The sequence below is a fragment of the Choloepus didactylus genome, chromosome 27 (assembly GCF_015220235.1).
Source record: "Choloepus didactylus isolate mChoDid1 chromosome 27, mChoDid1.pri, whole genome shotgun sequence".
Classification (NCBI taxonomy): Eukaryota; Metazoa; Chordata; class Mammalia; order Pilosa; family Megalonychidae; genus Choloepus; species Choloepus didactylus.
In genome coordinates, this window is record NC_051333.1 from 4592538 (window position 1) to 4606368 (window position 13831).

A 13831-nucleotide genomic window follows, 5' to 3' on the forward strand; every position below is an offset into this window, starting at 1 on the left:
GAATAGTTAAAAATCAATAGTGATAGTTTTGCCTTGCTCACTATAGACACAGTTGTGATTATTCTAATTTTTGAAATGAATTCTTCTATTCATTTAATTTTCCAAATGAAGATACTAATATATCATGAGAATCAGTAACTTGGCAAAGATTATCCAGCCACTACTGGCTAAAGCTGGGCTCCAAGGCAGCCAGCTGACTAAAGACTTGATGTTCTTAATCACTGTCCTGAAGGACCATAATAAAATCTAAAATGTATACTCCCTATCATGTCTGGATATGGGGCAGGGACCTTAAATATGTTCATTTCAACCTGGGGTGTCCCGAGGACATGAGCCAAGGGACTATCCCCACACTGCTGACAAGATACTGGAACAAGGAAATGTTCATTCATAAGTATTTAAATGGAAGAGTTTAATTCAAACTCAGGAATTTTGAATATTTATCTATGCTATCAACCATCATGCCATATTTTCTTAAACATAATGAGTATACCTCCCTTGTTTACCATTTTGTTCCCAGCATTTAAAATAGAGTATCAGATGTTCTGGGCAGTTAATGGGTATTTTCTGAAAGGGAGAAAATTATTGCTAATATTCTTTCCCTATTCTTTTTTTAATTAAATTCAGTTTTATTGAAATACATTCACATAGCATACAATTATCCATGGTGTACAATCAACTGTCCACAGAACCATCACACAGCTTGCATTCATCACCACAATCTATTTCTGAACATTTCCCTTATATCAGAAAGAATCAGAATCAGAACAAAAAATAAAAGTAAAAAAGAACACCCAAATCATCCCCCCCATCCCACCCTATTTTTCATCTAGTTTCTGTCCCCATTTTTCCACTCATCCATCCGTAGACTAGATAGAGGGAGTGTGATCCACAAGGTTTTCACAATCACACTGTCACCCCTTGTGATCTACATTGTTATACTGTCGTCTTCAGGAGTCCAGACTGCTGGGTTGGAGTTTGATAGTTTCAGGTATTTACTTTTAGCTATTCCAATACATTAAAACCTAAGAGGTGTTATCTATATAGCACATACGAATGTCCACCAGAGTGACCTCTCAACTCCATTTGAAATCTCTCAGCCACTGAAACTTTATTTCATTTCATTTTGCATCCCCTTTTTGGTCAAGAAGACATTCTTAGTCCCATGAAGCCAGGTCCAGATTCATCCCCAGGAGTCATATCCTGCATTGCCAGGGAGATTTACACCCCTGGGAGTCAGGTCCCACATAGTGGGGGGGGAGAGCAGTGAGTTCACCTGCCAAGGTGAGTTAGTTAGAGAGAGAGAGAGGGCCACATCTGAGCAACAAAGAGGTGCTCAGGGGGAGACTCTTTGGCACAATCATATGCAAGTTTAGCCTTTCCTTTGTAGTAACGAGCCTCATAAGGCAAGTCCTGTGATAGAGGGTTCAGCACATCAAACCACCAGTTCTAATGTTTGTGACAACATCAGCATCAGTCCAGGTGAGGAAGTCCAACACATCCGCACTTTCCTCCAGCTCCTCAGGGGGCCCCTGTAAATATATTTTTACTCTCTGCCCAAATTACTTTGGATGTGTCACTGTTTCACTCTAACCTATACTAACCTACCATATCTCACTTCCTATTCAAAATTCCATGTAATTGTGGTGTTTGAACAAACCAACTGTAGAGTTACAGTTTAGAAAATATAGATCCTCTCCAAATAAACATCTCTTCCCTTAGTCTCACATGGAAGTTGAAGTTTTAAAACACAGTCAGTTTTGACTTTTACCCTTTGGCCCAGTTTGTCCTAGTCTTAACCAGATCTGCTTCATTCATATCACTAATTGAAGTCTGGGATCCTTTTCAGCTTTTTTTTTTTTTAACTGTTGCTTTATGTGCTAATACTGACATTCATATCTGCTGAGCTATAGTTCTGAGTTTCAGGTGTCACAGAGATACGCATTGTTCCAGAGACCAATCAGGTTATACATTAAGGGATCAGCATTTCAAAGTTTGGAGGCAGCCATTACAATTCAGGAATAGATTTGACTGCTGTAAGAGCTTACAATCTAGGGACCATTACAATAATTGCTCCCCTCTTAGACTGTGTTCTAAGATTCAATTCTGAGTTTACACATTGTAGCTAGTCCATATTTGTGAGGCATTATAGTGTTTGCCTTTATTTCTGGTGTACTTCACTCAAAATGCTGTGTACAGGATCCATTCACCTCGTTGTGTGTCTCACAGCTTCACTCCTTCTCGTAGTTTCTCATTATTCAGTTGTATGCATACACCACAGTTCACCATTCTGTTTCTCTGTCTATGTACCCTTAGGCCACCTCCACCCATTGCAAATCATGAATACTGCCTCCATGAACACCAGTGTACAAACGTCCAGTCATGTCTCTGCTCTCAGATCTTCTGATGACATACCCCATAATGAGGTTGCAGGACCTTATGGCCCCCACATACTTAGCTTTTTGTGAAACCACCACACTGACCTTCAGAAAGGTTACACCACTCTGCCTGCTCATCAACAGTAGATAGGTACATCCCTCTCTCCATGTTTTCTCCAGCACTTTTACTCCTATATATATTTTTCCTACAATTTTATAGAGTTATATTCACATACCATACATTTATTCACAGTGTACAGTTGTTCATGGTATCATCATAAAGTTGTACATTTATGTACAATCAGCACTTGAATATATTGATTACTAAAAAAAATTTTGTTTTTTTTTAGTGAATAATAAAAAAGATGATAAAAAGAAAAATAACATCATACAATACAATATAATAGTAAGGACAGAAAACAACACCACTACCAAGAATCCTGTATCCCTCCCCTATATCCCCCTCCCATGCACACTTAGCATTGGTATATTGCCTTTGTTACATTTAATGGAAGCCTATTACAATGTTACTGTTGACCATAGACTCCAGTTTGCTTTGAGTATGTTTTTTCTTGAAACCATCCCCTTTTCAAACACTCTGCATGGTTGACATTCATTTGGTCTCCCACATGCAAAAACATTTTTATATTTGTACATTTAGGAAAGGTCATTGGTCACTCCAGTTTTTGCCAAGTTATACAGTCCCAGTTTTTAATCATCTGTCTTTACCTCTGGTGTCATACATTCTCCTATCCCACCTCTTTCAGCTTTACTCACAGACATCTTTGTTCAGTGTACTTACAACACTGTGCTACCATCACACAGTATTATAATAAACTTCTGGATCTATACAATCAATCCTGCTAAACATTCTATAGTCCTTCAGCATCAAATGCCCAATCTCTACCCTCTTTCTATTTCCTGGTAGCCTGTGTTATCAGCTTTTAACTTTCAAAGTTTGTTCATTAATGTTTGTTCATATTAGTGAGACTGATTAGTATCTGTCCTTTTGTTTCTGGCTAACGTCACTCAATATAATGTCCTCAAGGTTCATCCACATTATTATATGATCCATGTCTTTGTTCTGTCTTGCAGGTGCATAATATTCCATCATGTGTGTTTAGTACAGTTTGTTTATTCACTTGTCTGTTGATGGACATTTGGGCTGTTTCCATTTCTTGGCAACCATGAATAATGCTGCAATAAACATTGGTTTACAAATGTCTGTTTGTGTCTTAAGTTTCAGTTCCTCTGAATATATACCTAGCAATGGAATAGCTGGGTCATACGGCAAATCTATACTTAGCTTGCTGAGAAAACTCCACATGTCTTCCAGAATGGTTGCACCATTCTACATTTCCACCAACAATGAATAAGTGTGCATCTTTCTCCACATCCTCTCCAGCACTTGTAATTTTCTGTTTTTTGGATAATGGCTATTCTGGTAGGTGTGAGATGATATCTCATTGTGGTTTTGATTTGCATTTCCCTAATAGCCAGTGAAGTTGAGCATTTTTTCATATGTTTTTGAGCCATTTGTATTTCCTCTTCAGAAAAGTGTCTGTCCATGTCTTTTGCCCATTTTTTAATTGGGCTGTTTGTCTTTCTGTTGTAGGATCCCTTTATATATTTGGGATATTAAACCCTTATCTGATATGATATTCCAAATATCATCTCCCATTGCATAGGTTGCCTTTTTACTTTTCTGACAAAGTCCTTTGATGTACAAAAGTGTTTAATTTTGAGGAGCTCCCATTTGTCTATTTGTTCTTTGGTTGCTCGTGCCTTGGTTGTGAGGTCTAGGAAACCACCTCCTATCACAAGATCTTTAGGATATTGCCCTACATTTTCTTCTAAGAGTCTTATGGTCTTGGTGCTAATATATAGGTCTGTGATCCATTTTGAGTTAATTTTTCTATAAGGTGTGAGAGAGGCATCCTCTTTCATTCTTTTGGAAATTGATATCCAGTTCTCCAAACGCCATTTATTGAAGAGGATGCTCTGTCCCAGTTGCTTTGGCTTGACTGCCTTATCAAAGATCAATTGTCTGTAGATGTGAGGGTCTATTTCTGAACACTCAATTCAATTCCATTGGTCGGTATATCTGTCCTTATGCAAGTACCATGCTGCTTTGAGCACTGTAGCTTTGTAATATATTTCAGAGTCAGGTAGTGTGAGACCTCCCACTTCATTCCTCTTTCTCAAGATATTTTTGGCTATTTGGGGCACCTTGCCCTTCCAAATAAATTTGGTTATTGGTTTTTCTATTTCTACAAAATAAGTTTTTGGGATTTTAATTGGTATTGCATTGAATCTATAAATCAGTTTAGGTAAAATAGCCATCTTAACTATATTTAGTCTTCCAATCCATGAACATGGTATGCTCTTCCATTTTTTCAGGTCCTGTCCAATTTCTTTTAGCAGTTTCTTATAGTTTTCTGTGTAAAGGTCTTTTGTGTCTTTGGTTAAGTTTATTCCTAAATACTGATTCTTTTGGTTGCTATTGTAAATGGAATTTTTTTCTTGATTTCCTCCTCTTGTTGCACATTATTTGTGTATGGGAACATAAACTAGACAAAGGGGAGTGTGGTCCTTATGGTTTTCCCAATCCCATTGTCACCCCTCATAAGCTACATTTTTATACAATTGTCTTCGAGATTCATGGGTTCTGGATTGTAGTTTGATAGTTTCAGGTATCCACCACCAGCTACCCCAATTCTTCAGTACCTAAAAAGGGTTGTCTAAATTGTGCATAAGAGTGCCCACCAGAGTGACCTCTTGGCTCCTTTTGGAATCTCTCTGCCACTGAAGCTTATTTCATTTCCTTTCACATCCCCCTTTTGGTCAAGAAGATGTTCTCCGTCCCACGATGCCAGGTCTACATTCCTCCCCGGGAGTTATATTCCACGTTGCCAGGGAGATTCACTCCCCTGGGTGTCTGATCCCATGTAGGGGGGTGGGCAGTGATTTCACCTTTCAAGTTGGCTTAGCTAGAGAGAGAGGGCCACATCTGAGCAACAAAGAGGCATTTGGGAGGAGGCTCTTAGGCACAATTATAGGGAGGCCTAGCCTCTCCTTTGCAGCAACCGTCTTCCCAAGGGTAAAACCTATGGTAGAGGGCTCAACCCATCAAACCACCAGTCCCCTATGTCTGTGGTCATGTTAGCAACTAATTTCTATTTACTAATTTCTCTCTTTACTCACTGGTTTTCTAAGAGGGTGTTGTTTAGCCTCCATATGTTTGTGAGTTTTATGACTGTCTGCCTTTTATTTATTTCCAACTTCATTCCATTATGGTCTGAGAAAGTGTTTTGTATAATATCAATATTTTTAAATTTATTGAAACTTGCTTTGTGACCCAACATGTGGTCTATCCTAGAGAATGTTTCATGAGCACTTGAGAAAAAAGTGTATCCTGCTGTTGTTGGATGTAGTGTTCTATAAATGTCTGTCAAGTCTAGTTCATTTATTGTACAAATCAACATCTCTGTTTCTTCATTGATCCTCTGTCTAGATGTTCTATCCATTGATGAAAGCAGTGTATTGAAGTCTCCAACTATTGCTGTAGAGGTGTCTATGTCTCCTTTCAGTGATCTCAGCGTTTGCCTCATGAATTTTGGGGCATTCTGGCTTGGTGCATAAATATTTATTTTATGTTTTCTTGGTGAATTGACCCTTTTATTAATACATAGTGTCCTTTGTCTTTTTTTAATTGTTTTACTTTGGAAGTCTAATTTGTCTGATATTAATATAGCTACTCCTGTTTTTTTCTGGTTGTTGTTTGCATTAAATATCTTTTTCCAACCTTTCACTTTCAGTCTATTTTTGTCCTTGTGTCTAAAGTGAGTTTCTTGTAGACAGCATATAAATGGGTCCTGGTTTTAAATCCACTCTGCCAGTCTATGTCTTTTTATTGGGGAGTTTAATCCATTTACATTTAGTGTTATTAGTATAAGGGCAGTACTTTCTTCTACCATTTTGTCTTTTGGATTTTATATGTTATACCTTATTTTTTCCTTTCTCTCCTTTACCTTTCCTGATAATCTTCATTTCTGTACTCTTCTCCAACTCTCTCTCATGTCTTTTCCTATCAGCCTGTAGCACTTCCTTTAGTATTTCTGGTAGTGCTGGTCTCTTATTCACAAACTCTCTCAGTGTCTTTTTGTCTTAAAATGTTTTAATCTCTCCCCATTTTTGAAGGACAGTTTTGCTGGATATAGAATTCTTGGTTGGCAGTTTTTCTCTTTCAGTATCTTAAATATATCATGCCACTGTCTTCTCACCTCCATGGTTTCTGCAGAGAAATCTGTACATAGTCTTATCAAGCTTCCCTTGTATGTGATGGATTGCTTTTCTCTTGCTGCTTTCAGAAGTCTCTCTTTGTCTTTGACATTGGACAACTTGATCAGTGTCTTAGAGTAGGTCTATTGAGATCTATTCTCTTTGGGGTATGCTGTACTTCTTGAATCTCTAATTTTCTGTCTTTCATAAGAGATGGGAAATTTTCAGTGAATATTTCTTCTATTATTCTTTCTACCCCCTTTCCCCTCTCTTCTCCTTCTGGGATACCTGTAACATGTATATTCATGCGTTTCATGTTGTCACTCAGCTCCCTAAGACCCTGCTTGTGTTTTTCCATTTTTTTTCACCATCTGTTCTTTTGTGTGTATGAATTCAAATGTCTTGTCTTCCAGTTCACTGATCCTTTCTTCTGCCTGTTCAAATCTACTGTTATGTCCCTCCATTGTGTTTTTCATCTCCTCCATTGTGGCCTTCATTCCCATGAGTTCTGCCATTTGGTTTTTCAAGTTTATGAATTCTTTATGGTTATCCATTGTCTTCTTTATATCCTTCATCTCTTTTGCTATATCTTCCTTCAGTTCATTGAATTGATTTAGCATTAGTTGCCTCAATGCCTGTATCTTGGCTGAACTATTAGTTTGTTCCTTTGGCTGGTCCATATTTTCGTGTTTCCTAGTGTGGCTTGTTATCTTAAGTTGTCTAGGCATCTGATTTTCTTGATTAGTTTATTCTGGAGCTCGTTTTCCCTCTTTTATCTAGGGGTTTCTTGTTGTTGGCTTTGTTCTCTGACCTCTGTTGTTCAGTTCAACTTATTCTAGATCTCTAACTTAGATTCTGTTTAGCTGATCAGAATTTTTCACCTCTTGTTTTTCTATTTCTTGCCCTGCCTCTATGTAGGCTTTTTGTGAGAGGGTCTCCTCAGATATGGTCAACCCCAGTCAGATTTTCCCAGTCTAGAGAGGCCCAGGTCTCATGAGGAGGGTATGGAGTTTTCCTGAGAATGGGACCCTCCTATAAGACCTCTAGAATCAGTGGTTTTCTTCTCCTGTCCACTAGGTGGCACTTGCCAGCCTGCAGCTCCCCCACCAGTGTAAGGAGGTTTGGAGCCTTTAGTTCTCCTGGGGCCTCTGATCCTGTCGGGGGCATGGCTTACTGAAGCTGGAATCTGAATTCCAGCCCCTGGGGTCTGAGTTCCCAGAAGGAGGACTGCTAGTTGAGCTGGACCTCCCTCCACTCTCCCAATCCTAGGAACTCCAGTTGTCTCTCAGGGGCACTATTCTCTTCTCCCGTCTCCTCTTTGGGGCAACTCCAGCTAAATTCCTTGGTCAGCCTGAGTTGCCACTTAAAGATGGGGGTGGAGACCTTCTTCAGAAGTGAATTTGGAATTCAAAGATGTTCTGGGCACTCTGTCTCCCCCCAAGCCTATGCTAGTCCTTCAACTTGGGCTTTCTGATAGAAAATAACCACACATGTTACTTTTGGATTAAAAAAATAGAAAAGAAAAAAGAAAAAACAAAACAAAAAGAAGTCACTTTTAAAAGTTTTCCCCTGCCTGGAAGTTTTGTCAGTGTCAGAATAAAGCATTTAAAGAGGTACTTTTGGGCTATTGTCTGATGATTACTCTCTAACAACTTCAATTCTGCCCCTGATGGGGACTATTGAAATGCAGAAAGATAAGGAGCAGGGAGACAGGAGAAGGAACAAAATGTAAGGGGAAAGAAAAAAAAAAGGCTTTTTTTGGCGCCTGGGAATGGGTGCCTGCTTTTACGTGCCCCCGCCTTCTTGGACCCCTGCCCTTCTTTAGCACCCCTAGCTCCAAAAATTAGTTAATTAATTTGTTAATTAATTCTGCAGTTGAGAATGGTTTGAGTCCCCTTCTTGTCCTCAGCAGGTTGTTGTTTTTTGCTTTTTTTTTACCCCCTTTCAAGGAGCCAGCAGCAAGACAGGCCATGGGGTCTGGGTGGGAAGGGGCTCCAGAACCCTGGTTGGGGAAACTTACAATGTTAGCTGCAATCTCAGCTTTTCCACTGAGTCCAAACTTGTGTCCGATGTGTGACTGGTTACTGGAGACCCTGAAAACACTGTTTCATGTAGTTCTTGGGTAATTACCAGCTGCTCTAGAGGAGAGATGAAATTCTGCACCTCACCACTTTGCCATCTTGCCCCACCTCCTCTCTTTCCCTATTCTTAAATATTGAAACTGTCATCTACTCCCTGAATGTCTATTTCCTTGATCCCTATGAGGTCCTCACCTTCCTCAAATGGGCTTCTACCACAGGACTTGGCTGGGATGGCTGTGCCCAAAGTCAATTAGCACAGGATAACACCTCTGCTGAGGACTCTGTTAATGAGAAAGCTGATTCCTTCTCTCCATGTTGCTCTCATAGACCACCTGATGTTTTCTGTTCTGATAGTGATGAACCAGTTATTCCTCCTGATATGGAAGCATATTTAACTAACTTTTACCTAAAAACACTCAAGTACAATTTCCAAATGATTAAAAGTGGAAAGGCGTTACTATAATAACTGGGACAGATGTTTCACACCCTTCAAGTCCCATATTAGAAAATTATACTGATGGAGAAGCTAAACAGTTAAAAAAGCTGTGAATATTTTCAAAAAAGCAGAAAGCCCTTCTCAATCTTCTTATATAGGTAATATGTAATCACCTAGTTCTCTGTGAAAACAGGATGGTCTGCTTCTGTTACTTTAATCATAGAGAAGTCATAAATAATGTAGCAAGGTTGAATACAGTCCTAATCAAATGTATGTTTATCAATATGATATAATGGCTAAACTAATCAATAGAATAAAGTAAAAAAAAACTATATTAATAAGTTAGAGACAAGTAATAGTAATCTCTTTTCTAATTTTTATACAGGTAAAAGTATGTTACATTGCTCTTACAGAAATCATAGATTAATTACTAAAACTTTTGTCAGTAGACTTTTACAGGCATTCAAGGCTGTCTGATAGCATGAGTACCTTCCTTTGATCTTGAATCACTCATGGATTGAGATGCTTTGTTTCGTGAGACATTCATGTTCATGAAGCATCATTTAATGTAAAAACTAGAAATGACTTAATTAAAGTTACTCTAAGTCAAGATGTTATAAATTTTCTTTAACTCAAACAAGAGGGAGTTCTCTGATCTCATGTCCAGCTGTGTCTGGAGGAGTGAAGGCTCCCAGGTTTGGTAATGTATCAATTAATTTTTACATTTAAATTTGTTCATTTTACCTTAAGTGCTCCTTCAGTACAAATGTGTTAAAGGTGAATTTTTATCTTGAATACTCTTTACTTTTAACCTATTTTCTTTGCCTATACTCTTAATTGAGTGGTAGATTACCTGATGAAGTCCAAATTGACTAAATCACGACCTGTTTAGGCTCAGGTCTTTTCTAATGGAGATCATAGGTTTGAGGTGTAAAGAGATGAGCCTGTGACACAATGACCATATCCCAGTTTTTAAATGCAAGTCAACTCTCAAAATCCTGGTGATTTTATTACTGAGAATCTCTTATAAATTTGTCCCTTTTGGTAGTTATTGTTCTGTTTAAACTCCCTATCACTACTGGGTATTCAATTTTGGTAAGTGTGTGTTCTAATAAAATTTCCATATCATCTAGATTTCCAAATTATTTGACACTGATTGCTTGACATTGATGTTCTTCCTTTGACTTGGATTTCTCAGGTGCTTCTCATGTGCTTTGATTCCATTTCTCAGGTAATAAGTTAAATGATTTTACAACTCAGTCGTGTAAAGATTTGTAAAGCATTTTCTTTAGGGTAGCAGAACCTCTTAGGGTGACAGAGCATCACTGAGACACACCCACCTGGCTGGCAGTCCCTCAGGTGTCAGCCCTCACCCTTGGCTGCCCCCTGCCTGGGAGACCATGCCAGACCCAGGAGCCTGGAAAAGGAGGACCCTCTCTCAAACATTCTGAGGGTCTCTTTGGTGGTGCTAGCTAGAAACTTTTCATTAGTTTTGGTAATTAGCAACTAAGAAAAATATTTTTCAGAATTATTCTCAGCTCCCCAAGCCTGCCCTGTCAAGACCACACCAGGTGAAAGGATAATTGCAGTTCTGTGGGGAGGTGAGGTCACAGAATCACAGACCCAAAACTCATGATCTGGCTGCCTCTCTCCCATACACGCACTGGCTCTTGTGACCATCACATGGAGCCCACGGTCCTGGCAGCTGGAAGCCGTTGGTGAGTATTTTCTATTTCAGTCTGAGAGGCAGACACTGTAACAGAAGGAGGCATATCAGGAGTCTGGAGAATAGATCATATCAGAAAAGGGATGCTTCCAAGAATGAACTGGGTCCACTGCCAAACCCTACAGGAAGGAGAAATCATTACTAAGTCATGGGCTGAGCTGGTAAAGAGAGATGCAGGTCCCAGACCAGACACCAATCCCTGATGGCTCCTAATGGGATTTAGTGTAATTCTCACTGATAGAGATTGTGGGTGTTTAATCCAGGTGAATAAAAAACCTTTTAAAATAAAATGTGTTCAAGTCCTGTAGTTCTGAAAACAATTGCTGTTCAGCCAACTTTATAGCAATCTTGAAAACAGTTTTCAGGATTGCAAGAGGTGTGCCTCTAAGAACTGTAAACTTGTAATAAAGAGTAGGATGAATCTACAGGAACCATCTCATCCTGTGCAGAAACAGTGTATGTGAAGGGCAACTGCTGGGATGCAAATGTTTCTCTAACTCTGGGATTATGACATGTTTAATGGAGCCAGTAGTTAGGTCTCTGATGAGAACACCCAGATCTGTTGATTATGGTGAGTCTGTTTTCCCTTTTGAAGTCAGGGAAGTAGAATTTAAGGAAAAGATAACTTTTTAATTGAGGATTTCATACAGCAGCTGCCAGGCTCAAATACATTTTGTGATCTATCTCTGGTTTAAAAATATTCTAATAGCAATCCAAACATCTACTCTTTTGATTTATAATATGCATAAGATTTTTCACTTTAAAGATTATATTTTGTATATATCTTCATTTAAAAATCTTTCGGAAATCTCCGTGCATAGCTAATAGTTTTAATTAAGTCATGTAGTAATACATACATAGGCAGTAACTTAGTCTCTACCCTACAATGTTTTTTCTCCTCTTAGAGTTTCATGGTGCTCATTATAGGAGAAGACATGAGATTTTTTCAATGATTCTTTTGATAGGTGACATTGCACATTTCTTCCTGACACAAATGCAAATGAGTCTTTAGGATGCTGTCCTAAGGTGGAGACATTGTTTCATTCATAAAGTCCTACTGGCCCATGGTGCTGGCTCCTGGACCACTACTCTACAATCTACATTTTGTTAGAGTCTACATTTTATTAAGCTCTCTAAATCTTTATTCATGGACAATACCGGCCTATAGACAATTTATTTATACATAAATGGGAAATTGCTACAAGCAAAATTATAAAATAACATACCACTACGCTAAAACCCCATGACAAGGTATAAAATAAAAACTAAATACAGATTTGGATTATTGGAAGCACACACCTAACTAGCTTTGTTCCTATAGCACGGTGGTTAAGGGCAATAGCTTTGCAATGAACTCATCCTGGTGCCAGTCACCACTTTGCACCTGAGCAGGATGTGAGTTTAGAAAAGTCACTTAGCCTTTCTCTGTGTATGTTTTCCTTGTCTTTCTAATGAAAGTTCTAGTAAAGCCCCCTTCGTGGATTTGTGAAGGATAAAGAAGTTACCTCATGTATAGCATTCTTGGCAGAGATTCCTACATTTTAGTTTACTTTTAAATCTATATTTGACTCTTAAAAGTCTCTTAATAAAAGAGGAAGTATAAATATTCTAAGGAAGAACTAATATAAGTGGAGAATATTGGACTTCAATAGACATGATGATTGTAGCATACACCTCTTTCCTTGCAGGCTCCTCTGAATCTGAAGTCAAATATCAGTCACTGTGAACTGGCAGAATGTCCCCCAGGAATTTGGCGATAGGAATGGTCTTCTTATCCCAGACTGTAGCTGGAATCTTTGGAAATTTCTCTCTTTTCTATCATTATCTCTTTATTTATTTCACTGGGTACAGGCTAAGGAACACAGATTTGGTTCTCCAGCACCTGATTGTAGCCAATTCCTTAGTTGTATTCTCCAAAGGAGTCCCCCAGACAATGGCAGCTTTGGGGTGGAAACAATTCCCCAGTGATTTTGAATGCAAACTTCTTTTCTACCTTCACAGAGTGGGCAGGGGTGTGTGCATTGGCAGCACCTGCCTCTTGAGTATCTTCCAGGCCATCATCATCAGTCCCAGGAACTCCAGGTGGGCAGAGCTTAAAGTGAAAGCTCCCAGGTGCATCAGCCTCTCCATATTCCTGTGCTGGCTTCTCTTCATGCTGGTAAATATCATTATTCCTGTGTATGTGAACAGAAATTGGACAAATTATACCACTGAAAAGCAAAAAGATTTTGGGTACTATTTTGCTAAAGTTGATGACAAAATCGCAGACTCACTCTTTGCAGCATTGTTATCATTCCCTGATGCTCTGTGTTTGGGGCTCATGCTCTGGGCCAGTGGCTCCATGGTTTCCATCCTGTACAGGCACAAGCAGCGGGTCCAACACATCCACAGGACCAGCCTCTCCCCCAGGTCCTCCCCTGAGTCCAGAGCTACACAAACCATCCTTTTACTGGTGAGCACCTTTGTATCCTTTTACACCCTCTCCTGCATTTTGCTAGTCTGCCTTGTTCTTTTTGATACTGCCAGTTGGTTTCTGGTGAACATGGCTGCACTATCCACTGTGTGTTACCCATCCGTCAGCCCCTTTATTCTCATGAGCCGAGACTCCAGGATCTCCAGACTTAGCTTCGTCTGGGTAAGGAATACGAAGTCTCGTACTATTATTAGTAATACATAATGCATATGTGTTTGTAAAATGTTCATTTGTTTATTCAGCTGTCCCCACAGACTTGGAAGCAGAATTATGAAATTATCACAGTACAGTAGAGTGCTGAGCAGGACACTGTCAGCTTCTGCCCCCAAAATATTACAATTAATAGAAATAGCATATGTAAATGAAATGTTGTATAATACTTATAGAATTGGAATTACTTATATGGAAATACTTACAGAATTGGAATTTTAATATTACTTGCAGGGAGTTATTCAG

The 13831-nt window shown here is 39.0% G+C and overlaps 1 protein-coding gene across 1 annotated transcript; it reads left to right on the forward strand.

The window, feature by feature from the left end:
- The first annotated feature begins 12589 nt into the window (after positions 1-12589).
- LOC119521863 (vomeronasal type-1 receptor 4-like) lies at positions 12590-13579 on the forward strand. Its single transcript, XM_037820530.1, has one exon. The coding sequence runs from the start codon at positions 12638-12640 to the stop codon at positions 13577-13579; it is 942 nt and encodes a 313-aa protein (XP_037676458.1). The 5' UTR covers positions 12590-12637.
- The last annotated feature ends 252 nt before the right edge of the window (positions 13580-13831 follow it).